A 25,460-nucleotide genomic window follows, 5' to 3' on the forward strand; every position below is an offset into this window, starting at 1 on the left:
TTTTGCAGGAGAATGGCCACAGGAAATTCCTGCACTTACTGCCTACCTCTCTTGCTCTGTCTGGTGACCACTCTTTCCCTCCCTGCCTGCGGAGTTGGAGCCTGCAGTGTGACCACCTCTCTATATGTGCTATGCACGATATTCTGCTTCGTGGATGCTCCACAGTGTCTCCAGCCACTGCTCCAGCTCTGAAACTTAAGCTTACAGGAGCAGTAGGTGGAGACACTTCCTGTACAGATGCTGACCCGGGGGACTGGAACTGTCTCCAGCTTGCCATATGGAACAAGAAGAGCAAATCACAGCTTGGAGCTCTCCTGTCTTTTGAAAGATATTTAGTTTCAGATTATATCCAATTCTCCAGGGCCCTTCTTTCCTGTTCACAGTCCCCTTTCTGGTTACAGAAGGAGGGAGGGAGGGAAACACTATTGTAGTGTGGTTTAGTCTCATGCTGACCCGGGAGACTGGAACTGTCTCCAGCTTGCCATATGGAACAAGAAGAGCAAATCACAGCTTGGAGCTCTCCTGTCTTTTGAAAGATGTTTTATTTCAGATTATATCCAATTCTCCAGGGCCCTTCTTTCCTGTTCACAGTCCCCTTTCTGGTTACAGGAGGAGGGAGGGAGGGAAACACTATTGTAGTGTGGTTAAGTCTCAACTGCCTTCTAAGTAGAGGTGTACAGTGATTAGCACTGCTGCCTCTGAGTGGGGGTGGCATAATGGTTAGCACTGCTGCCTCACAGTGCCAGGGACCCAAGTTCATTTCCTGGTTTGGGTCACTGTCTGTGTGGAGTCTGCACATTCTCCCTATGTCTGAGTGGGTTTCCTTCAGGTGCACTGGTTTCCTCCCACAGTCCAAAAGAAGCCATGCTAATTTCTCCCTCAGTGTACCTGAACAGGCGCTGGAGTATAGCGACTAGGGGATTTTCACAGTAACTTAATTGTAGTGTTAATGTAAGCCTATATGTGACACTAATAAATAAGCTTTAAAAACTTACTTGTATCAAAGCCTACAAAAAGAAATGAAACTAGATGGACCTATGCACTAGCAACAACAACAGCAAACCTAATCCTGTTAACCCTGCAAAATCTTGGGTCTCATCAAGCTTGAAATAATCGTACTCATAGAATCATATCTTACAAACAATGTCTCAGACACCACCATCACTATCACTGCATCAACACTGATGGTGGCACAGCAGAATGCAGTGGGGAGAGAATTACCCTAAGAGTCTCCAGCCTTGACTCTGGACCCCATGAAGGCCCATGGCATCAGGTCAAACATAGGCAAGGAAACATCCTGCTGATTGCCAACTATTGCCTGCCCGCAGCTGATAAATCGGTACTCCTCCATGTTGAACATCACTTGAAAGAATTACTGAGTGGTTAAGGCACTGTATGAGTAGGGCTTCAATGTCCATAACCAAGAGTGGCTTGGAGCAGCACTATTGACCAAGCTGAATGGGTCCTAAAGGATATAGCTGCTGGACTGGTTCTTCAGCAAGTAGTGAAGGAACTAAAAAGAGGGAAAAACCTACTTTATCTCATCTTCACCAATCTACCTGTTACAGATGCATCTGTCCAGCATAGTATTGGTAGGTATGACCACCACACAGCCCTTGTGGAAATAAAATCTGATCTGGAGATAAAATCCACAGATAACTTCCACTGTGCAATAGTACCGTCATGCTAAATGGGATAGATTCTGAATAGATCTTGCAACACAAAATTGGGCATCCATAAGGCACTATGAGCCATCAGTAGCAACAACCAGCAATATTTGCCGCCACAATCTGTAACCTCATGACCCAGCATATTCCCCTACTCTACCGTTACTATCAACCAGGGAAACAATCCTAGATTATTGAAACATGCCAGAGAACATGTCGGGAACAGCACCAGGCATAACTAAAAATGAGATATCAAACTGCTGAAGATACATCACTAAGCAACTTGCAAGTCAAACAGCAAAAGCAGCATGCAATAGACAGAGCTAAGTGACCCCACAACTAACAGATCAACACTAAGCTCTGCAGTCCTGCCACATCCAGTCATGGAAGATGATGGACAATTAAACAACGAACTGGAGCAGGAGGCTCCACAAATATTCTCATCTTCAATGATTTGAGAGCCCAGTTCAACAGTTCAAAAAAAATGTGGAAAATCTCATTGATAGCGGCAGGACCAGAAGATCCCACAGCTGGCAAACAGCACACCACCTCCTACAGAAAGAGACATACCCCTGAGAGGCCAGAAAATCCCTCCTTTGTACTCCAGAACTAGCTGTACTCTTAGCCAAACTGCTTCAGTACAACTGGCATCTGCCCGGCAAGTGGTGAATTGCCCACGTATGTCCTGTCTACTAAAAAGGAACAAATTCAATCCAACCAATTCCTGCAGCATTAGTCTACTCTCGATCACCAACAAAGCGATGGAAAGTATCATTGATAGTGTTATCAAGTGATAATTACTCAGCAATAATCTGTTCACTGATGCTCAGTTTGGGTTCCTCTTGAACCATTCAGCTCCAGACACATTAGATGCATTGTAGAAATTCACCAAAGATCTGAAAACAGCGCCTTCCAAACCCACAACTACATCCATCTAGAAGGACAAGGGCAACAAATAAATGGGAAATTTCCTTCCATGTCATTCACCACCCTGACTTATCCTGACTTATATATTACCATTCCTTCAAAGTCACTGGGTCAAAATCCTGGAATTTCCTCCCTAACAGCATCATGGGTCAACCCACTGCATGTGGACTGCAGTGTTTCAAGAAGGCAGCTCACCACCTTCTCAAGGGCACTTAGGGATAGGCAATAAACACTGGCCAGCCAGTGATGCCCATGTCCCATGACTGATTAAAGAAATGGTGAGGTGAGAATGACTGTCCTTGACATCAAGGCAGCACTTGGCCAAGTATGGCATCAAGGAGCCATGACAAAATTGGAGTCAATGGGAATCAGGGAGAAAACTTTTTACTGTTGGAGTCATACAGAATACAAAGAAGATGGTATGGTTATCGGATGACAGTCATCTCAGTCCCAGGACGTCACTGCAGGAATTCCTCAGAGTAGTGTCCTAGGCCCAACCATCTTCATCTGTTTTATCAATGACCTTCTCCCCATTATAAGGTTAGAAGTGTGAGTGTTTGTTGATTGCACAATGTCCAACACGATTCAAGACTCCACAGCAACTGAATGAGTCCATACCCAGTGCAACAAGACCTGTATAATGTTTGGGATTGGGCTGATAAGTGGCAAAGGAACATATGCACCACATAAATGCCAGCCATTTCTAAATAGAGAGAATGCAACCACCCACCTCTTCACATACAATTACACTATAACTGAATCTCCCACTATCAATAACCAATTAACCAGAAGTTGAACTGGACCAACTGTATAAATAATGTGACTACAAGAGTAGGTCAAAGGCTGGGAAGTCTGTGAAGAGTAACTCACCTCCTGACTCCTCAAAGCCCGTCCACTATCTACAAGACATACGTCAGGAATTTGATGGAATACTCTCTACTTGCCTGGATTAGTGCACTTCCAACAACACTCAAGAACCCAACAAAGCAGCCCATTTGATTGGCACCCCATCCAGCATCTTCAACATCCATTTCCTCCGCCATCGTGTACAGTGGCAGCAATGTTCACCATCTACAAAATACACTGCAGCAATTGACCAAGGCTCCTTTGACAACACCTTCCAAACCTGCAACTTCCAACATCTAGAAGGACAAGGGCAGTAGATGCATGCAAATACCATGACCTGCAAGTTCACCTCCAAGTCGCACACCATTCTAACTTGGAATTATATCACCATTCCTTCACCGTTGCTTGATCAAAATATTCAAACTCCATCCCTAATAGCATCGTGAGTGTACCTACATCACATCGATTACAGTGGTTCAAGCACCTGGCAAACCACATTCCACAAACCACATTTTGTGAAAAAACTAATTTTAAAAAAGCATTCTTGGCTTGACACAGGGCAATGAAGTGGGACAGGTCAATATCAGAGAATAAAAGCAAATTACTGCAGAGACTGGAATCGGAAACAAAAACAGAAAATGCTGGAAAATCTCAGCAAGTCTGATGGCACCTGTGTAGAGAGACCAGAGCTCACAGGTTTGGATGATTCTCCATCAAAGCTGAGGACATATGGAAATAGGATCTTGCAATTCTCTTCAGCTCTGACAAAGAGTCATCCAGACTCAAAACGTCAGCTCTGTTCTCTCTCCACAGATGCTGTCAAACATAGAAGAATAGCTGGTTATCTGGGAAACAGTAAACAAAAACGTTAATTCAGTGTAAAAATGAAAAATAAAAATTAAGAACAAGAGTACTTCACTGAAGAAAGCAAAATGAACCAGGGCCTTGTCCACATTGATTGGAACTATCAATCACACATTTTAGTAGGGGATTGAAGGGTAGATACCAAGTCTATTCCAGTAAGAAAGGGAGTAAATGAAAGACTTAGGTTCATGAACATTTTAAATTTAAAAAAGGATCATTCAGCACTTACATGATAGATAATTGTAAAGGAAGCTTAAATCAATAGAATAAATAGAAGAAACCCACAAAAAGAGGAAGAAGAAGGTCAAATGTAGAGATACAATCAATAAAAGTAAAAGGGGCTATAACAATATTTTAATTAAGATCTTAGCAGAGCCAAAATTTAGATGATATATTCGAGATTTCATTATAAATTTGATCAAGGCACTTGATTTCCTATCCTTGTATGAGAATCAAAATGGGAAGAGGCACAGTATTGTTTTTTATTAAAGGTAGTGAGTTGGTATATTTTGTTTGTTTTTTTCTATTCAAGAATATTTCCCCATGTTCAAAGCAGTAAGCCATACACCTAACTTCTGCCTAGTATAGCTAAAGGGACTTCTTTGTCATTTACCAAGTTATCAGCATAAATTACCCAATTGCATTGCTCATAAAGAGTTCTGTCCTTTTATCAACATTAATATCAATAGAAATCAACCAAATCAATAGTTGAATTTACTGCCTTGGCAGGGATAGTGGTAGGCACTACAACTGGCGTGACAACCTTGTGTTAATGAAAGAAAAATCAGCTAGGGTTCCCACTCCTGATCACTATTTAATGAGTTTTGGTAGAAAAATACATATATGAGTATCAAATAAGTCCAGGTTTGGTCCTTTGGTGTCCTTATGTCAAAAAGCCTTCTTGCATATAAATAATGGTAATTTGGGTGAGATAGCAAAAATAATTTGGGGAAGTTTTCTGGAATAGCCAACTGTGAAAACACTGCTTCAGACCTAATCTATAAATTGGGGTGAAATGCTACAGTAAGACAGAAGAGATGGTTGTGATGCCTGCAAAGTCATATCCAAACAAGGCGGCCTTTAGAGGAGAGTATAAGATAAATGTGAAAATAAATTAAAAGTCAAAGGTAGTCATCTATAAATTGTACTATAATAGTTTTCAGTACAATAGACATCTCCTGCTGCCTTCCAGCCTCTCACCTGCAATGGATACAATTTCACTGGAATTCTACCACCCCACCTGCCACAGAATTGGAACAGGTGAGGGGCAGACAACAGGAAGGTCTGTTGTCGTCGGGCAGGATTTTCCGGTCTCATGTCAAGTGTGGCCATAAAATCCCTTCCTAAAATTAAGGTCGGAGCAAAGTTTTCAGAGTTAGTTGTTCTTGGAAACTCTACCAATGCTTTATGAAGTCCTTTTAAGTAAATATCACAAATTATAAAATTGGAATGACGAACAAATAAAATTGAACTTCAAGTATTTCAAGATAAAGAGGAAGTAAAAGTCTGTTAGTTCTATTTGAAGCATTTCCAGGACGAAGAGCTGTGAAATGCCTTTCCTTAATGTTGCAGCTGCTTCATTAGCATAAAAAAACAGACTTGTGCAGAGATGTAGCGGAAATGCTGTCTCACTGCCAGTCTTATTATAGCTCATCTCTATCTGCCTTTCTTTAAAGCCAGCTGAGAATACCCCATCCACTTCCACCCCCATGGTAAGACAAATGTGCAGGTCTCCTTCCTCAACCACTGCATGCTTTTGTTTGTTTTTGTGTGCTGTAATTCGAAACTGAGTCTGTGCACCTTTTGAGCCTATTTCCTTTGCCTGTCATTTTGGTCCTATAGTCTGTGTTAATGTATTGTGGAGTGTGCTCTAATTTGTCACTGTGAATGATTTATAATGTTTCCTTTAGTTGTTGTTGTGATTATGCAATGGTACCTTAGATCCTGTAAGGTTTTCTGGTTGCCTTTCAATAAAATAAAGTCTGCCTCAATAAAAATTAAGTCCTATGTTTATAGGTAATATAAGAGAAAATGTCAAGTTTCGAACATTGTTGAAGTGTTCAGTTTTAATTTATTTGTTTTATTTTGTAAAACATCATTGTTTTACGAAGGAAACATCATTGTTTCCTTTCTGTGAAACAAGATTGAACTATCCAAAGTTGCATCCAGGATCCCCATTAGGACCACTGAAGGCATGGTCAGAGATGGTTAACTCAGTTGGTCAGATAATTGGTGTGTGGTGCAGGCTAACACCAATAGCGTAGATTCAACCCCCATGCCTGCTGATCTGCCTCCTTATGTTGCCCTGAGTGATATCATAGCATAAACCATGATTAACAGTTTTGAGCAAAGAGGATGCCAAAAACAGAGAGAAGATTTGGTCAGTTGGTACAGCGTGAGTTCCGAGGTTCATACCCACAATTCTCTTCCCTACAAATAACTTCCTGATCTCAGTCAAGTATTTGAATTTTCAAGCAATATAAATCAGAAAGTGGAGGATCTTACAAGCATTCCTATGAATCTTCTATCAGACACTTCAGAATAACCAATGAATTTGACAAGGGCAAGAAGTATAAAATAAAGAAATGTATAAAATGTACTGGATTCATTCAACACTCTTACCACTGAAAAAGGTCACATTTCTACCACTTAACACAGGCCAGGCAACACTGATTATTACCAGTGATACACAATCAACATAACAGACTTCATTTGCAAATGGCTGTTTGCCACTTTTTGGAAAAGCTCCTTTCAGACATGTTACCAGAGGACAAACACATCAAAGTAATGTTTAAAATGGAGACATAATGATATAATTTCATTCTCACCAATTATATCCTAAGAAGAATGAAAAATTAATGACTAATTTTTGCAAAAACTGGAATTTCTTTTAGCTTTCTCAAAACTTGTAACATTTTATATAAACTTAAAAGGATATTTGAAAATAGAAGACTGTTTTGGGCAAACTTAATGAGAGCTTGTTTGAAGAAGCGAAAAAAGTCTTTCACAGGATACCGTACGGGAAATTTGAAGCATTTTTAAGGGATGAGATATTAGAGGGAATGATTAAGATTGAATTAAATATGGCTTGGAAGAGAGGAAAGAGAGTGGGAGTTAATGAAACTGGTTCAGAGTGGTTGAAAATCAGTAGAAGTGCTACACAGGGTTCTTTTCTGAAACACTTCCCATTCACAATGCTTACCAAGGATTTGCAGATAGGGAAAAAGAAAATGTTCTCTGAATTTTTAGATTATGCTAAAATAGGATGAAAGGAACCTGCAACAGTGCAGGGATAAGATTACAGTTGAGGCTAAAACGGAATTTAATGTAGGGTAGCATACTTAGATAATAAATGTGGAGGGTGTGTGGAATAATTCATGGCCTCTTTTTCAAAGAGCCACACAGTCCAGATGGGATATAAGGCTTCCTTCTGTGCCATAAATTTCTATAATTCTATTTGTCCTTTGAATAGAACAAAAATGGGTATGAGTTAAAGTAATGATTTACTTATTGAAGTCAGTGGATCAAAATTGTGGTGTGTGTGTGTATATTTATGCACATTTCTGCTTAACCTATTCAGTAAATATTACTGCCCTGGTGCCACTTGCTATAGACTGTTCTCAGCTGTAACATTGGAGCCGTCTGATATAATTTTGGACTAAAAGATAGAATGCTCATGGTGTCAAGTGCTATCTTTAATGGTGATGGGTTAATATTTCTAATAACATGCTATTGGCTGTGTTTTACATTAAATTCTTAACAAGGACATTTTTTTAAGTTAAAAGTCACCAGAAAGCTGTTGGGTCTGAGCTCTGGCTGCAATATTATCAATAGTTACCACTTTTCAATATGTTTTGTGACCTATTACTTTCTGTGAGGTACTTCAGAATTCAGACGAAAACTCTAGGATTTCCATTACCTTCTTCCGTTTATTTCGGGTGATGCGCTTGGTAAAACTGCTAAGTCGAGGTGAGGGAATCCGAACATTGTTGTGGACATTTATCAAATCATTTCAGGTAAGAAAAGTTATTGAAAGCTTTAATTGTATTTTATAGTTGCATTTTGTTATGCTGTTTTCAATATTTGGTTGCAACATAAAGTAGTTAGTTTACTTCATTAGTCTTTTTATGGTATGTTCAGACTAGATGGTCCATTTCAAGGAGTTTATCTTGTGCAGACACATTCTAACTAAGGCTTTTTATAACAAGAGATCACTGGACTGTTTAGGGTTACATTTTTAGAAGCCAGATACCTTTTTTCAAGAACCTCATCAATCAAAGTTTGGAAAAAATCAGTTTCTGTGGAAAAACCAATGATTAAGTTGCCATATTACTTATTTCATGTCTTAATTCTAAAGTAGTCTATGTTCAAAATTTTTAAGAGACAAATAATATACTTAATACATCACATATTTTAATAGATTAATCAGACATGATTTCTCTTTCATAATTCCATGTTGGATATGCCCACTGATGTTATGATTTTCCAACAGTTCCGTCATCATATCATAAAAAGTTTATTCTACATTTTATCCTACTACTGATGCCAGGCTATTAGATATTTGGTTTCTTATTTTCTCTCTTCTCTTGAACACTGGTGTTGCAATCCACCTGGATCTTTCTAGAATTCAGAAAATTCTGGAAGATTAAAACCAATGGATCTAATAGCTGGAACTCATCGATGTTGCATGTCCTGTACCACTGCCACCGAGAACAGACAATTTGGTGTTCAGCCAAATTTCCGTTCACAGCAGCAGGACCAGAGAATCTAGGTTGTGAGTGAGGTCAGAGAAATCCAGCCAATACCTCTGCAGCCACTTCTTTTTGGACCTTTGGGCATAGGTTATCAGGTTCAAGCTTTTGGTCCCATTAATTTCCCTGTAATTTTTCTTTAGATTTCTCACTCTCATTAGACTCTTTCCAACAAATTCCATTTTGATCTTTGTGCCTTCTACTGTGACACAAAGGCCAGCATTCTCCCAAAAAAAGTAAGTGCCCAACATGTGGGAAAACTATAGTATTTCCTGCTTGTTTTTTGGGCATACTGACCGCAGTGAATCTTCAACCCTCTGTGCCTCAGTGTGATTCACTCCGGTAAGTAGGTGGCAGGGCCTATTCTCACCAAGAGGCCATCAGCATAATGCTGAACAGGCCACTGCACATGCACTGATCTCTCAGATTGCTGATCGGCACATGCGCAGTGGTTCCTCCAATACCAGCCTCCCAATCACTGGCCCCCGATCATTGGCCCGCCCTGCAACCCCCAGTCGCTGGCCTTCCAAACTACCCCACCACCTGTTCACTGGCCTACAGGACCTCCCTGGGTCAGCCCTGATCTCCCACCCACCCCAACCCCGGCCAGCTGTGATTTTCCCCCTCTCCTGGCCAGTCCCTATACCCCCGTTCCAAATAGCCCCAGCCAACCATCTCCCACCCAGATGAACAGGCTCTTTTCCCGCCCACCCTGATAGCCAGCCCCGGTAGGCCTCGTGCCTTCCCTGTCCCAACAATCCAGATTGCAGAGTGGCAGCGGGTCCCCTTCATCATCACCCCCCAGTAAGCTATGGCACTGCCCCCTTGGCACTGCCAGGTGCCCAGTGGGCAGCGCCAGTTTGCCCCTTGGGCAGTTGACATAAGAACATAAGAATATAAGAAATAGGAGCAGGAGTAGGCCATCCAGCCCTTCGAGCCTGCCCCGCCATTCAATAAGATCATGGCTGATCTGTCGCTGCTCAGTTCCACTTTCCCGCCCTCTCCCCATAACCCTTAATCCCCTCTTCTATCAAAAACCCATCAACCCGCGTCTTAAAAATATTTAGCGAGGCAGCCTCCACCACTTCAACGGGCAGAGAATTCCAGAGATTCACCACCCTTTGAGTGAAGAAGTTCCTCCTCAACTCCGTTCTAAACCGCCCCCCTCTTATCTTGAGGCTGTGCCCCCTAGTCCTACTGTCTTTTTTGAGCGGGAAGAGTCTTTCCACCTCTATCCTATCCATCCCATTCATCATCTTATACGTCTCAATGAGATCTCCCCTCATTCTTCTAAACTCTAACGAGTACAAGCCTAGTTTATTCAGCCTCTCCTCATAGCTCAACCCCCTCAACTCCGGTATCAGCCTAGTAAACCTCCTCTGCACTCCCTCCAAGGCCAAAATATCTTTGCACAGGTGCGGCGCCCAAAAATGCACACAGTACTCCAGCTGCGGCCTCACCAATGCCCTATACAGCTGCAGCAAGACCTCCCTACTTTTATATTCAATCCCCCTCGCTATGAAGGCCAGCATCCCATTCGCCTTCCTGACCACCTGCTGCACCTGCAAGCTGGGTTTTTGCGACTCATGCACAAGGACCCCGAGGTCCCTCTGCACCGTCGCCTGCTGCAGTTTTTCGCCCCGTAAGTAATAGTCCTTCCTACCATTCTTCCTACCAAAGTGGACCACCTCACACTTGCCAACATTAAATTCCATTTGCCATTTTCTGGCCCATTCGCCCAGCCTATCTAGATCCTTCTGTAGACTCTCCACACCCTCCGCACAATTTGCCGTTCCCCCAATCTTGGTGTCATCAGCAAATTTCGACACTCTACACTCGGTTCCCTCCTCCAGATCATCTATATAAATGGTAAAAAGCTGAGGCACCGACCCCTGGGGCACTCCACTAGTCACCATCCGCCAATCCGAATAGCACCCATTGACCCCCACTCTCTGCCTCCTATTTGACAACCAATCCTCTATCCACGCTAACACCCTACCCCCAACTCCATGTCCCTCGACCTTCTGCAATAACCTCTTGTGAGGTACTTTGTCAAACGCCTTCTGAAAATCTAGAAAGACCACATCCACCGGCTCTCCTCTATCCACCGCCCTAGACACATCCTCATAGAACTCCAGTAAATTTGTCAGACACGACTTCCCTTTAATGAAACCGTGCTGCGTCTGCTCTATCAAGCAATTCCCTTCAAGATGCCTCGCAATTTCCTCCTTAATGACAGATTCTAACATTTTACCTACCACAGGCGTTAAACTAACCGGCCTATAATTCCCTGCCTTTTGCCTGGCACCCTTCTTAAACAACGGCGTAACATTAGCCGTTTTCCAATTATCCAGCACTTCCCCGGAATCCAGCGACGTCTGGAAAATAACCACCAAGGCATCCACTATCACCTCCGCCATTTCTTTCAGAACCCTCGGATGCATTCCATCCGGTCCTGGGGACTTGTCCACAATCAGCCCCTCCAGTCTGTCGAGCACCGCCTCTCTAGTAACAGTAATGTCATTAAGACCCTCCAGTCCTACCACCTTTCCATCGCTAACACCCGGCAAATTATTCACGTCCTCCTCCGTGAAGACAGAAACAAAGAAGTTATTCAATACCTTAGCCATATCCCCATCCCCTACCACTAGGTCCCCTTTCTCATCCTCTAAAGGACCAACATTCACCCTAGCCAGCCTCTTCCTTTTTATATATTTATAAAAACTCTTGCTATCCTTTTTTATATTAAGCGCTAGCCCAGCTTCATAGTTTCTCCTACCCTTCTTTATCAACTTCTTTGTCAATCTTTGTTGACATTTAAACCTCTCCCAATCCTCTTCTCGCCCACTACTCTTAGCTACTCTAAATTCCTCCGCTTTTAGTTTAACACTTTCCTTCACCTCCTTCGTTATCCACGGCTTATTACCTCTCCTCCTACTATCCTTTTTGACCATCGGAATAAATTTCCGCTGAGCACCAAGAAAGATCTCCTTAAAGATCCTCCACTGCTCCTCAACAGACCCTCCCTCCAACGCGCTCCCCCAGTCCACATTCGTCAATTCTTCTCTCATCCTACCGTACTCCCCTCTATTCAAACAAAGGACGCGTGTCCGGGAACCCACTTTCTCCTCCTCCATCTGCACCAGAAACTCCACCATACAATGATCACTCTCCCCAAGAGGATCCTTCACCACAAGGTCCCTAATTCTACCCGCCTCATTACATAGCACCAGATCCAAGATAGCTCGCTCCCTCGTCGGCTCCAACACACACTGTTCGAGGAAACTATCCCGGCAGCATTCCAAGAACTCTTCCTCGAGCCCCCCGCGTCCAACATGGGTCGACCAATCAATATGCAGATTGAAATCCCCCATAACTACGGCCGTCCCATTCCTGCACGCCGCACTTATTTGCGCGTTAACAGCCCGCCCCACCTCCAGATCATTATTCGGGGGCCTATAGACGACATTCACCAGCGTCTTCCTCCCTTTGCTGTTCCTAATCTCCACCCACAACGATTCCACCCTCTGTTCCTTGGCTCCAACATCATCCCTTGCTACCACCATGATGCTATCCTTAATCAGCAGAGCTACGCACCCCCCTTTTCCCTCCTGCCTATCCTTCCTAAACACTTGATAGCCCTGTACATTCAGCTCCCAGTCCTGTCACCCTGCAGCCACGTCTCTGTAATGGCCACCAGATCGTATCCATTTGTGTCGATCTGCGCCACCAGCTCATCCACTTTATTCCGAATGCTTCGTGCATTCAGATAAAGTGCTTTCATCCCAGCCTTCACCTGGACCCTATTTGCCGCAACGCCACCAACTATACTCACGCCCCCTACTCCCTCTATTATTGGGACATCCTCGGCCTCTTCCCTTACCTGTACCCTCTCCTTAACTTTAGACCTCATAACATCACCTACCCTCGCACCCTCTATAATTAGGAGTCAGGACTCCTGCTAGTGGGCAACGATCATAAATGCCACTGGAGGGAGCGAGCTCAGAGAATACCATCCTGGGCCCGCTAATCATATTGAAATTCTCATCTCAGTATGATGATCATCTGATTTTGAGCACAGAGCTAATTACACTAGAAAAAAGTGCTGGGAGACTCGGACTGGTGTTATGGTATGCCCCTGCTGGTATCTCCCTGCCAAAATATTTTTAACATCTCTGCTATTTCCATTTTAACTTTATAATTCTTCTGTTCCTACCTCTAAGTGAAGCTTGTTTACTTCACTAATCTTGAGCATAATTGTAAAATCTCTTACAATTTCATTTTATATTTCTTGCTAGTTATTCTCATATTCAATTTTTTCACTCTTTATCCATTTATTGGTCACTCTTTGATAACTTTTAAACCCTCCTAATCCTTAGGTTTATGACTCTTTTTGGCAAAGATATAACCTTCTTCTAATCTAACAAGTTATTTTAATTTCCCTAGCTAATCATTGTTGCATGACTTTTACAGTGAAGATTTTATTCCTCAAGGGAATGTATATTTGTTGAGTATTATCAATTCTTTTGTGAAATGTTCATCATTGCTAACCTGTTGTAATTTTTATGAACATCAGAGAGATAATAAGATGGTTCCCTCTTTTTCCACCTCTTGATTAATGACAGATATGCTTCAAAAGAAAAAGTTTTTTAACTCCCTAAGTGCTGTACCTCTTGTGAACAGACAAATTAAGGGTCAAAAATTGAACATCACACTTGTTTCTCTTGAACTGAAGATTTGCAGGCCCATGATTCATTTTTGGTCCAATGAAGAAATAGAAGTTGGAGGTATATGAAGACAGATTTAAGAAACTTACTGCTGGTAGTGGCAGGTTTCTGAGGCTTCACTCAAGTTGAAATGCAGTGAGAATCCAGTTTTTTACTTCAAATAGATAGGTTAAAACAACCAAAATTCTCTGCCTCATGATGGATTTTAGGCAGGGTTCTTTTCATTAGCTGGTCTGGAACTCTTTCTTGGGTACTACAGAAATGTGCCTTATAAATATACTTTATTAGAAACCTAGTCTCTATCATGTGACCCCAGTATCTATTTTTCATTGTTCTCACAAATCATCTGTGACAACTTTTTTAATTGAGATTAGGAAGGCTATTAATTCACAGGAAAAGGTATCTGGTATTTTAATTCCTCCTCAGTGAGATATCCTGAAAGATTTTTTGTATTTTAATGTCTTTAAATAGGTATTGTTTTTAATAGGTAAAATATTCTGTCAGAGAGTCGATGCAGACTCAATGAGCCAAATGGCCTCCTCTGCACTGTGGGAATTATATGATTCTTTCTCAGACATGAAAACTGCTCTGATGTAGTTCTATGTGTATTGATGGGAAAGAAACAGTCACCTGACCTCTCAACTCTATTTTGTTTCAAAGTTAGGTTGTCAAATCTCCAATTTGTTTTTAAAAGTAATGTTCATTTTGAATTTATGTTCTATAAGCCCCTACGTTGATATCGTGTGCATGACCTTATATTTTTTAACCTAATTTACCAATCTAGATAACCAACTCACCCCATACCTTTGTAATTGCTTTTATTTAAATCAAATATTCTAATTTCAGATTTAATTATATCACTAATATACTTAATATAAAATTCCCTCATATTATGATCACTCTTTCCCAGAGGAACCTTAATTATAAGATTATTAATGTACCTTATTTCATTTGTCAATACTGGGTCTAAAATAGCCTGCTCCCTAGTTTGATTTTTCACCTATTGATCAGCCATTTCGAGGTTAGAATAAAGGTGAGGAGGTGCTAGTAAAATAGCTGGATAGGCTTCCTGACATCTTCCTACTATCAACCAATTTTCCCAAAAGTGGCCAGGGTGACTGATCAGAGGCAGGCAGACGACATACTTTGAAGGCCCAATCAATCAGGATTTTTCACAGATGATACTAAACCTGCCAGCAGTGTACGGGAATCTCAACTACAACAACAAGGGAGGGTATCAGTGGCAGCAGAGTTATAAAGATAAGTGGCATACCAAAATAACAAAGGAGACAGCCAAACAAAGAGTGGATGCATTTTTCAAAACAGATTCTGAAACTGATTGGAGGGTGGTAAATGTAGTCCTACTATTTAATAAAGGATGAAGGAATTAGAAACCGATTAGCCTAACATCAGTAGTAGGCAAAATTCTGGAGGGTATAATAGAGGATAATATCCCAGGACATTTATATCAGTAGGATTAGACAATGTCAGTACGGATTTATGAAAGGGAAATCATTTTGACAAGCCTAGTGGAGTTTTTTGAGGAATAATCTAGTAGAATAGATAAAGGTGCACCAATGGATATGGTACATTTGGATTTTCAGAAAGGTTTTTTTCAAGTCCCACTTAAGAGGTTCGTGTGTGTAAAATTAAAACACAAGGGATTGGGAGTAATATGTTGGCATGGATTGAGAATTGATTGGCAGACAGGAAACAGAGAGTAAGAATAAATGGGTCTTTTTTGACTTGGCAGGCCGTGACTAGTGGGGTCCCACAAGGATCAGTGTTTGCACCCCAACTATTCACCATAGAAACTACAGAGACCCTACAGTGCAGAAGGAGGCTATTCAACCCATTGAGTCTGCACTGACAACAATCCCATCCCAGGCCCTATCCACACAACCCCACACATTTACTCCTCTATTTCCTCTAACCTACACATCCCAGGACACTAAGGACTAATGTAACATGGCTAATCAACCTAACCCCCATGTCATTCGTCTGTGGGAGGAAACTGGAGCACCCAGAGGAAACCCACACAGACATGGAGAGAATGTGCACACCCTATACAGACAGTAACCCAAGCCAGGAATCGAATTCGGGTCCCTGGATCTGCAAAGCAACATTGCTAACCATTGTGCCATCCCAATATACATAAATAATTTGAATGAGGGAACCAAAAGTAATATTTCCACATTTGCTAATGACACACAATTTGGTGGGAATGTGAGTGGTGAGGAAGATGTTAAGAGGCTACAAGGTGATTTAGACAAGTTAAATGAATGGGCAAATAAATGACTGGTGCAGTCTAATTTGCATAAATGTGAAATTATCCACTTCAGATGGAGAAACAGAATGGCAGAGTATTATTTAAATGGTGAAATACTGGTAAATGTAGATGTCCAAAAGGACCTGGGTGTCCTAATAGACCAGTCACTTAAAGCAAGCATGCAGGTACTGCAAGCAATTAGGAAGGTAAATGGTATGTTGGTCTTCATTGCAAGAGGATTTGAGTACAGGAGCAAGGATGTCTTACTTCAGCTGTACAGGGCCATGGTGAGGCCTCACCTGGAGTATTGTGTGTAGTTTTGGACTCCATATCTAAGAAAGGTTGTATTTTCCGCAGAGAGAGTGCAGTGGAGGTTCATCAGAATGATTCATAAGATGGCAGGATTGTCATACAAAGAGAAGTTGGGTTGACTGGGCCTTATTTACTGGAATAAAGAAGAATAAGAGGGGATCTAATTGAAAATGTAAAATTCTAACAGGGCTGGACAGACTGGATAGAGGGATGTTTTATCCTCTGGCTCGAGGGTTCTAGGACAAGGGGTCCTCAGAATATGGAGTAGATAATTTAGGACTGAGATGGGAGAAACACCTTCACTCAGGAGGTAGTGAACTTGTAGAATTCTGTACCACAGATGGCTATGGTGGCCAAGTCACTGAAAATATTTGAGAAGAAAGTATTTCTAGACTCTAAAGATGTTAAGAGGTATGGGGAGAGCACAGGAATATGGTGCTGAGATAGAGGATCAGCTAGGATCCTACTGAATGGCCGAGCAGATTCTAAAGCCAGATACCTTCTCATCCTTCTATTTTTTATGTTTTTATGTCTGTAAACCTGTCTGCAGCCAGTGTCCTCAAATAAACAAGTTTTCATGTTTGGAGCTTCGCAGAGCATGGGGCTAAAATTATTTGCTGCTGCTGGAAAGATGTCCTACAGGCCCTAAGTAGCTACTGGAGACAGAACAAATGTCCCTTGAAGGCTCAAGGCAGCATAGGCTCCCTTTAGCAATGTGGTTCCAAACTCTGATTCCTGCAGTGAGGTGAAGAGAGACCATAATTGGACATGCAGTTACATGGTACAGCTTTGCAGCAGCCAAGAGAGCTCTCATGGCCTGAAGAAGCCTTTGCTCATAGGAACCTAGAGGCATGCAGTGCAGAAAAGCTCTTCTTCCCATCAAATCTGCACCAACAATAATCACCACTGAAGTCACACTCCTCCTATTTTTCAGCACTTACCCCATGTTCTTGAATGTTATGATGTTTCAAGTCCTCACCCAAATACTTTTTAACAGTTGTAAGGCTTGCAGCCACCACTATTTTCCCAGGCAATGCATTGCAGATTCCCACCATTCTTTGAGTGAAAAAATGTTTTCTCAAAAACTTTCTGAATCTCCTGCCACTTACCCTAAACCTTTCATGATTGACCCCTCAACCAAGGGGAACAGCTGCTTCCTATTCATTCTGACCATACCCCTCATAATCTTATATATCTCAATTTTGTCCCCCCTCAGTCTTCTCTGCTGGAGAGAAAACAATTCAAATCTATCCAGTCTCTCCTTATAGCTCAAATAGTCCATCCTAGGCAACATCCTGGTGAATCTCCTCTGTACCCCCTCGAGTGCAATCACATCATTTCTATAGTGAGGTGATCAGAACTGTACACAGTACTCCAGCTTGTGGCCTAACCAACATTATGTACAGTTCCAACATTACTTCCTTGATCTTATTCTCTATGCAACAACTAATAAAAGCAAGTGTCCCGTATGACTTCTTAACTATCATATTCAAGTGCTCTGACTTTCAGGGATCTGTGAATAATTAACCCAAGATCCATCTGTTCCTTTGAGCTTCCTCATGTTGTGCATATCATTAGATACTCCCTTGTCTTGTTACTTCTTCCAAAGTGCATCACCTTATACTTATCAGGGTTAAATACCATCTGCCTCTGCCACTGCTCTGCCCATCTGACCAACACATCTATACCTTCCTATAACTGATGACCTTCTTCTTCACTATTAACCACCCTACCAATTTTGGTGTCATTTTCAAACTTGCTTATTATTTCTCCACATTATCATCTACATCATTTATGTATATAACAAACATTAAGAGTCCCAGCACTGATCCTTGATTGTGGACATGGAGCTCAATGGTGTATTGGCAGAGGCTTAACTTTATCCAGATGGCTAAGTACCAATGGCTATGCAGACTGTGCTTTTTCAGGGAGGAGCTATGTGGAATAATCGTACAGGAGTTGAGACAATTGGGAAGTGAAGGTCATCTAATGCAAAGCACCTTAAAAGTGGCACATCACTCAATTTTGAATTTTCTGATTAAATTCTTTGAATACTTAACGTCCTATGCACGTTCACAATATATCCTTTCCATCAAACAACAATTGAAAGAGAGAAGTTCCAGACACGAAAAGATTTATTTAACAGTGGAAAATAATGAAAATACTCCAAACATCACTGTTTCTATAGATAAAATGGTAAATGTGATTACACCTTGGCCCAGTCAGTAGTGAGCTTACTGGTCAGATCGATGGAATATGCTTTTTGTGGTCTCCTTTATGCAGTGATGGGCTGCTGACTGACAGCTATCACAAAGCTCCAGATGAAACCTGAAATACACAAGAATAGGCCAAATATATGCTGGATTTTCTATTGTGCAGGAGGCCATTGACTGTACTCATGTGGCCATTAGTGCTCCCTTCCAGGAGCCAGCTCTCTTTGTAAATAGAAAGGGCTTTCGCTTTCTTAATATTGAGGGTAAGCAGATTAAACAGATGTGTAGAACGTTTTCAAGAAGTTACCATGACTCCCACATCCATAGACAGTCCCAATTACTTCTGCTGTTCAGCTCATCTGAGTGCCTTTGTGGTTGGAGCCTGGGGGACGAGGAGTACCCTATGAACTCAAGCTTTCTAATTCTTTCACGATGCCTCAACGCACAGACAGAGGTTTCATATACCCACTGCCATATGACTATAAAGGCCACCATCAAGCAGGCAAATGGCCTGCTGGAGATGAGATTTTGGAATCCTGATATAATACCCTCAAGGCTATCTGCATGATTTTCATCTGCATGTTGGCACTCAAAAAAGGAGTAACGTTAATCCACTGAGCAAGCTGCATCCTCAGAGGAATAGATGATTCAGTAGGTGTCAGGTGATAAAGATAACGCCAGGGTGATGCAGGCCACAGCATGTTGGCATATGTAGCAGGGAGGTTTGTGAGCCTCTGAAAAGCAAATATTACATATGAGGACAAGTGAAGGGGGATGCTGAGCCAAATAATTTATTTTCCAAAGGTGTTGTTCCTGATCTACCATCAAGACCCTGTTCTTCTAAGCATTATTGCAACAGCAAAGTCCAAATACCATCATCAAAACAGGTGGTCTGGAGTACCTTATTTTTACAGACCATAGCCTCATAGGATCTAATATGTGGCTCATGTCAACTGCTGCATTGAAATAAATATACAATTCATTATGGATTGCATTTCAATTGCCTTTTACTTCATTAAACAGTACACAGGTTTTCATTTTACAAATAATATCATGCAGTGAACCTCAAGTGCTAGTCCATACATTTGGGAACATGCATACTGTAGCTCCCCCTTAGCCTTGAGTTGCTGTGAAGGTAGGTTGCTGCCTTTCTTGCTCCAATACATTAGATAGCTCTAGTCTGAGTGCTCAGGGTATCTGAACTCGACTGGAGCCCAGTACATTTGGAGTTACTTTCATATATACTGCAGTCACCTCAGTCATCAAAGCAGGATCCAATGTTTGTCTTACCATTGAAGGGGCTGAGGATGTGTCTTCAGTTATGGAAGCGCTATTAGAGGAATCTTCTTTGCTTAAAGCCTGCCTTTCTACTGTCTTTTAGGGCCTCATATTCATTCTTGTGGTCATTTGGTATGGTTGTGCTCCTCCCAGCACATCCCAGCCATTCATTGCTACATAAACCTCATGGATTATGCCGTGTTTTGGATGTCTGCTTGTAATGCCTGCATTCACTTGATGATATGTTCGATATGTTTCTCCATGGGGTTTGCCAGTCTCTCAATCAAGGACACCATGCATTTGCGCACCAGAGAGATCACATCAGAAAATGAGTCATGTCACAGATAGAATCCTCCATGATTTGTGCATGGAGTGGGTTTCTGGAAATTCCATTGGATGTTCACACTTTTAATGCATCAGCTGGAGCCACTATGCTTTAAGAGCATAATGTTAAGGACTAGATCAGAAACTCCAAGTTTTTTTCTGAAGTTAGCCTACATCCTACGTTTTACATTTGATTTTGGCAAGGGTGAACATTAGATGCTTCACTGCAGGTATGATTCAAGTGAAGCTTGAAGCTAGGAAGCTTTTATCCACTAGGAAGCTTTTATCAAAATAAAGTTTATTTAAGTACACATCAGAACCTAACAAAAAGAATTAGCATAACTTTTAACAATTAAAATACTTAAACATGATAAAATATAATTCTAATAGCTAGTTATCACTATGGTTCCAATTTAGAATTATCCCCCATAGACATGAATCCCTTTTTTAGAACCAGTTATCACAGAAACCAAAGATGCTTTTTATGTAGGTACTCGATTTTCAGCCTTTTGACACTTCTGGAGAGTAATCCAGACAGACACCTGTCTTCTAATTCTCAAATAGCAACTCCCAGAGAAAGCTCCACCCCAAACTGTAGAACTCAAGAGAAAAATACTTATTTTGTGGCAGATTTCAGTCTCTGCTTCAGACAGAGCAAGAGATACAGATAAAGCAACCTCTCTCTAAAAATCCCAAATAGCAGACTGTCTCGAGTTCTCTGTGAAAACCTACCTCTACCCAGTCATATGACCCTGCCTTCAATCAACCTAATCAAGTCCCACTCTGCAGTATCTCAGGCGAAAACAGAAAACAACAGGGCTCTGCATTAGTTCAGATTAAAACAAACATTGTATCAATTAAGATCAATCTTACAGCTGTGGTAATAATACAGTGCTACTAGATCCAGACAAAACATCTCCAAGTGCATAGAACAAAGCCTGCACAAGAAACACAACTAAAATACATTTCTTAAAGGCACAATATCATTGCAATAAGAAGATCCTAAGAAAGAAGAACAGGAGTAGGCCATTCAGCCCCTCAAGCCTGCCCCACCATTCAATAAGATCGTGGCTAATTCAACATTCTTCATATCCACTTTCCTGCCATTTTTCATAAACCTTGATTCCGTTACTGATCAAAAATCTATCCATCTATATCCAGCACTGTTCAACAAGAATTACTCTTCCCAATCGTAGAGGCAGTCAAGCTAACAATTCAATAAGATCAGTTAATAATGTTTTTCTTTTCATTGCAGGCACTGCCATATGTTGCCCTTCTGATAGTTATGCTGTTCTTCATCTATGCTGTGATTGGAATGCAAGTAAGTGACCTTGTACGATAATACAACATCAAATTTGTTCAGTATCAATTCCTATGTTATGTTGAGCACAGAACAAGGGAAGCACAATGTTCTGACTGGTAACTGCTTTTATTGTAATTAATGTTTGGGAAAAATGGAGTTAAATGTTGGTCTCATCTGATACAGTCATAAATGATGTGGAGATGCCAGTGTTGGACTGGGGTAAACACAATAAGAAGTCTCACAACACTAGGTTAAAGTCCAACAGGTTTATTTGGTAGCAAAAGCCACTAGCCGTTCCTTTGTCAGGTGAGTGGGATTTCAGTTCACAAACAGGGCATATAAAGAAACAAGCCCAATTTACAAAATAATGGTTGGAATGTGAGTCTTTAAGGTAATCAAGTCTTAAAGGTACAGACAGTGTGAGTGGAGAGAGGGTTAAACACAACGTTAAAGAGATGTGTATTGTCTCCAGCCAGGACAGTTAGTGAGATTTTGCAAGCCCAGGCAAGTCATGGGGGTTACAGGTAGTGTGATATGAACCCAAGATCCTGATTGACGCTGTCCTCATGTGTGTGGAACTTGGCTATCAGTGCCTGCTTAGCGACTCTGTGCTGTCGTGTGTTGTGAAGGCCGCCTTGGAGAACGCTTACCCGAAGATCAGAGGCTAAATGCCCATGACTTCTGAAGTGTTCCCCAACAGGAAGAGAACACTCTTGCCTGGTGATTGTCGAACGGTGTTCATTCATCCGTTGTTGTAGCATCTGCATGGTCTCCCCAATGTGCCATGCTTCAGGACATCCTTTCCTGCAGCATATCAGGTAGACAACGTTGGCTGACTTGCAAGTGTATGTACTGTGTACCTGATGGATGGTGTTCTCACATGAGATGATGGCATCCTTGTCGATGATCCGGCATATCTTGCAGAGGTTGCTGTGGCAGGGTTGTGTGGTGTTGTGGTCACTGTTCTCCTGAAGGAGAACAGTTTGCTGCAGACAGTGGTCTGTTTGAGGTTGTGTGGTTGTTTGAAGGCAAGAAGTGGGGGTGTGGGGATAATCTTGGCGAGATGTTCATCTTCATCAATGACATGTTGAAGGCTCCGGAGAAGATGTCGTCGCTTCTCCGCTTCGGGAGAGTACTGGACGATGAAGGGTACTCTGTCTGCCGTGTCCTGTGTTTAACTTCTGAGGAGGTTGGTGCAATATTTTTGCCGTGGCACATCGGAATTGTCGATTGATGAGCCAAGTGCCATATCCTGTTCTTAAGAGGGCATCTTTCAGCGTCTGGAGGTATCTATTGTGATCCTCCTCATCTGAGCAGATCCTGTGTATATGAAGGGCTTGTCCATAAGGGATGGCTTCTTTAACACATTTAGGGTGGAAGCTGGAGAAGTGGAGCATCATGAGGTTATCCTTGGACTTGCAGTACAGTGAAGTGCTGAGGTGACTGTCCTTGATGGAGATGCATGTGTCCAAGAATGCAACTGATTCCAGAGAGTAGTCCATGGCAAGTCTGATGGTGGGATGGAACTTGTTGATGTCATCATATAGTTGTTTCAGTGATTGTTTACCATGAGTCCAAAGGAAGAAAATGTCATTGATGATCTAGTGTTTAGCATCGGTTGAAGGTCCTGTGCAGTGAAGAGGTTTTGTTCAAACCTGTGCATGAAGATGTTGGCATATTGAGATGTGAATTTGGTCCCCATGGCTGTTCCATGTGTCTGGATGAAGAACTGGTTGCTGAAGGTGAAGAAATTGTCCAGGATGAAGCGGATGAGTTGTAAAATTGCATCTGGAGATTGGCAGTTGTCGGCGTTGAGCAATGAGGCAGTTGCAGCAATGCCATTGTCATGGGGGTTACTGGTGTAGAGTGCCGAGACATCCATTGTGACGAGGACTGCTCCTGGTTCAACTGCTTCATTGTGTGAGAACCTCTCTGGTTATGAGGGCATCCTGAAACCCATTGTACAAAGTTCCCCCAGCTTTTGTTGCGACACTACGGACTTCCTACAGAAACTCAGCACACATGGAGCAGTTGAACCAGGAGCACTTGAGACCGTAAGAATCAGAAATGGAGGAAATTAAAGTCTTCATAGAGTGCAGGTCTGAAGGAAGTCACAGAGATAGAGAAGGGTGAGGCCATGGAGGGAGTTGAACACAGTGAAATGAAGTTTAATTTGATGAATTACTGTTCTAGGAGCCAATATAGGTCTGCAAAAATGGGTGGGTGAATGGAACTTAAGGAGAAATTCTGATATGGGCAGCAGAGGTTTGGATGAACTCAGATCTATAGCAGTTGCATGGGTGGGAGACTGCCAGAGCATGAGAATAGCTGAGTCTGAAGGTAACAAAAGTATCAATGATGACTTCAGCACGTGGTCTGAGGTGAATACCCATGCTGTTGCAGAAGTAGGGACAGGCTTGGTCATGGAGACAATATGGGATGGAAGATCAGCAACAGTCTTTAGGAAGTCAGGTTGCAAATAATTCAATTCAACCTCCGACAATAGACAGATTAGTAGATTAGAATTGAATGCTAGGATTGGGCGTTTGTGACAGGGGGGCCTGATGCTACTCGGTAAATAGTGGAGGAAATTTCTGCTGATCCAGTACTGTATGGGCTGTGTAGTGAAGTGGTGTTTAAATAAAGCTGGCGGTCATTAGTGAATGTGTGGAATCTTATGTTATCGACAGTACTTCAGACAGTGAAACCAGCAATATTGCCAGAGACAGGCTCCCAATTGGCCACCTTTGCAATTGCCATCGTATTAAGGACAGTGGGCAGGCTTCCACAACCACTTGCTCAATCACAGGACTGGCAATTTGGAAGTCTTGGCAGCTCCATCAGGAGTCACAGGTGCTGCAAAGGCAAGTAAAAGGTCTTGAAGGCATCCCATCAAGAAGGCACCTTCAGAGGAATAAAACTAAATTAATAATTCAGAGGGAGAAAGATATTGGGCCCACAGAATAGAGGGGAAATCCATCCAGATGCATCATTGATTTCAAATAAACCTGTTGGTCTACAACCTGATGTCGTGTGACCTCTTATCATTGAGGCTACAGCTGCTGTTTTTTATGTCTGTGGCTCCCTCTTGGGGGCACAGATCCTTCCACTCCAATGGCCCCTGAACTGTCACAGAGAAGCCATATCCATTGAGGTGGCAGCCTTTTCATGCAGTGAGGTCCGTTATACCTCTGGAAAAATATTGCCAAGTCTTCAAAAATCTCCCATAATTCAAGCTTTGGCTATTTAAAATGGTTGCCCACTTCTGCAGTTCTGCCAAACTGCATCTCACCTATCCGTACCTGTGAAAGTTTCTTGGTGACAGGAATGCTTTCCACTTATTTTACAGCATCCCACATCCAAGCCCATCACCACAAGGCCAGGAAAATTAAGCCATATACTTCTGGACAATGTCACCAAGGGACAAGACAAAATATCAAAACTAAAGTAGATTGATATAATTCTGTTTTTTTTCATTTTGTAGGTATTTGGAAAGATTGCCATGATTGATGAAACTCATATCAACAGAAACAACAATTTTCAAACCTTCCCACAGGCAGTTTTGTTGCTCTTCAGGTTTGTAATGCTCCTATATTTCTAAAATTGTCACTCAATTTCTATGTCCAATAAATATACAAGTTAGTGTGATAATGTGATGCTTTTATTTCAGACTCTATGGAACATTCCTCTGTAGATATATGAGAAAATCGTGAAGCTTAGGGGGACTTACTGTCTTCAATTTGCAATATGCAAGTACAATGCAAATTTTAAAAAATCATGGAAAACATGGGCTTAAAATTAATGTTTCAGAACCAGTAACCTGGAAGATGCTAGCTGTTAGAGATCATTGCCCTCCACTGTAACAGACGTTTCTTTTTTCTTTCCTTGCAGTTATGTCCTTTTTTAATATACTTTTTCCTTGGCTGCTTGTTTTCAAAAGGCTGTATAGTCTATGTGGTCTAAAAGATGGGCGAAAGGC

At 41.8% G+C, this 25,460-nt stretch overlaps 1 protein-coding gene across 1 annotated transcript in view; it reads left to right on the forward strand.

Moving 5' to 3' along the window:
• cacna1c (calcium channel, voltage-dependent, L type, alpha 1C subunit) overlaps nt 1–25,460 on the forward strand; it is a 1,035,639-nt gene that overhangs the window by 862,018 nt on the left and 148,161 nt on the right. Inside the window, exons 32-35 of the mRNA XM_080190924.1 lie at nt 5,981–6,016; nt 8,192–8,320; nt 21,434–21,499; nt 24,966–25,057. Coding sequence (XP_080047050.1) covers nt 5,981–6,016; nt 8,192–8,320; nt 21,434–21,499; nt 24,966–25,057 — 323 coding nt within the window. The remainder of the gene's footprint in view (nt 1–5,980; nt 6,017–8,191; nt 8,321–21,433; nt 21,500–24,965; nt 25,058–25,460) is intronic.

This window comes from Carcharhinus amblyrhynchos, chromosome 6 (genome assembly GCF_965287045.1).
Source record: "Carcharhinus amblyrhynchos chromosome 6, sCarAmb.v2.hapA, whole genome shotgun sequence".
NCBI lineage: Eukaryota > Metazoa > Chordata > Chondrichthyes > Carcharhiniformes > Carcharhinidae > Carcharhinus > Carcharhinus amblyrhynchos.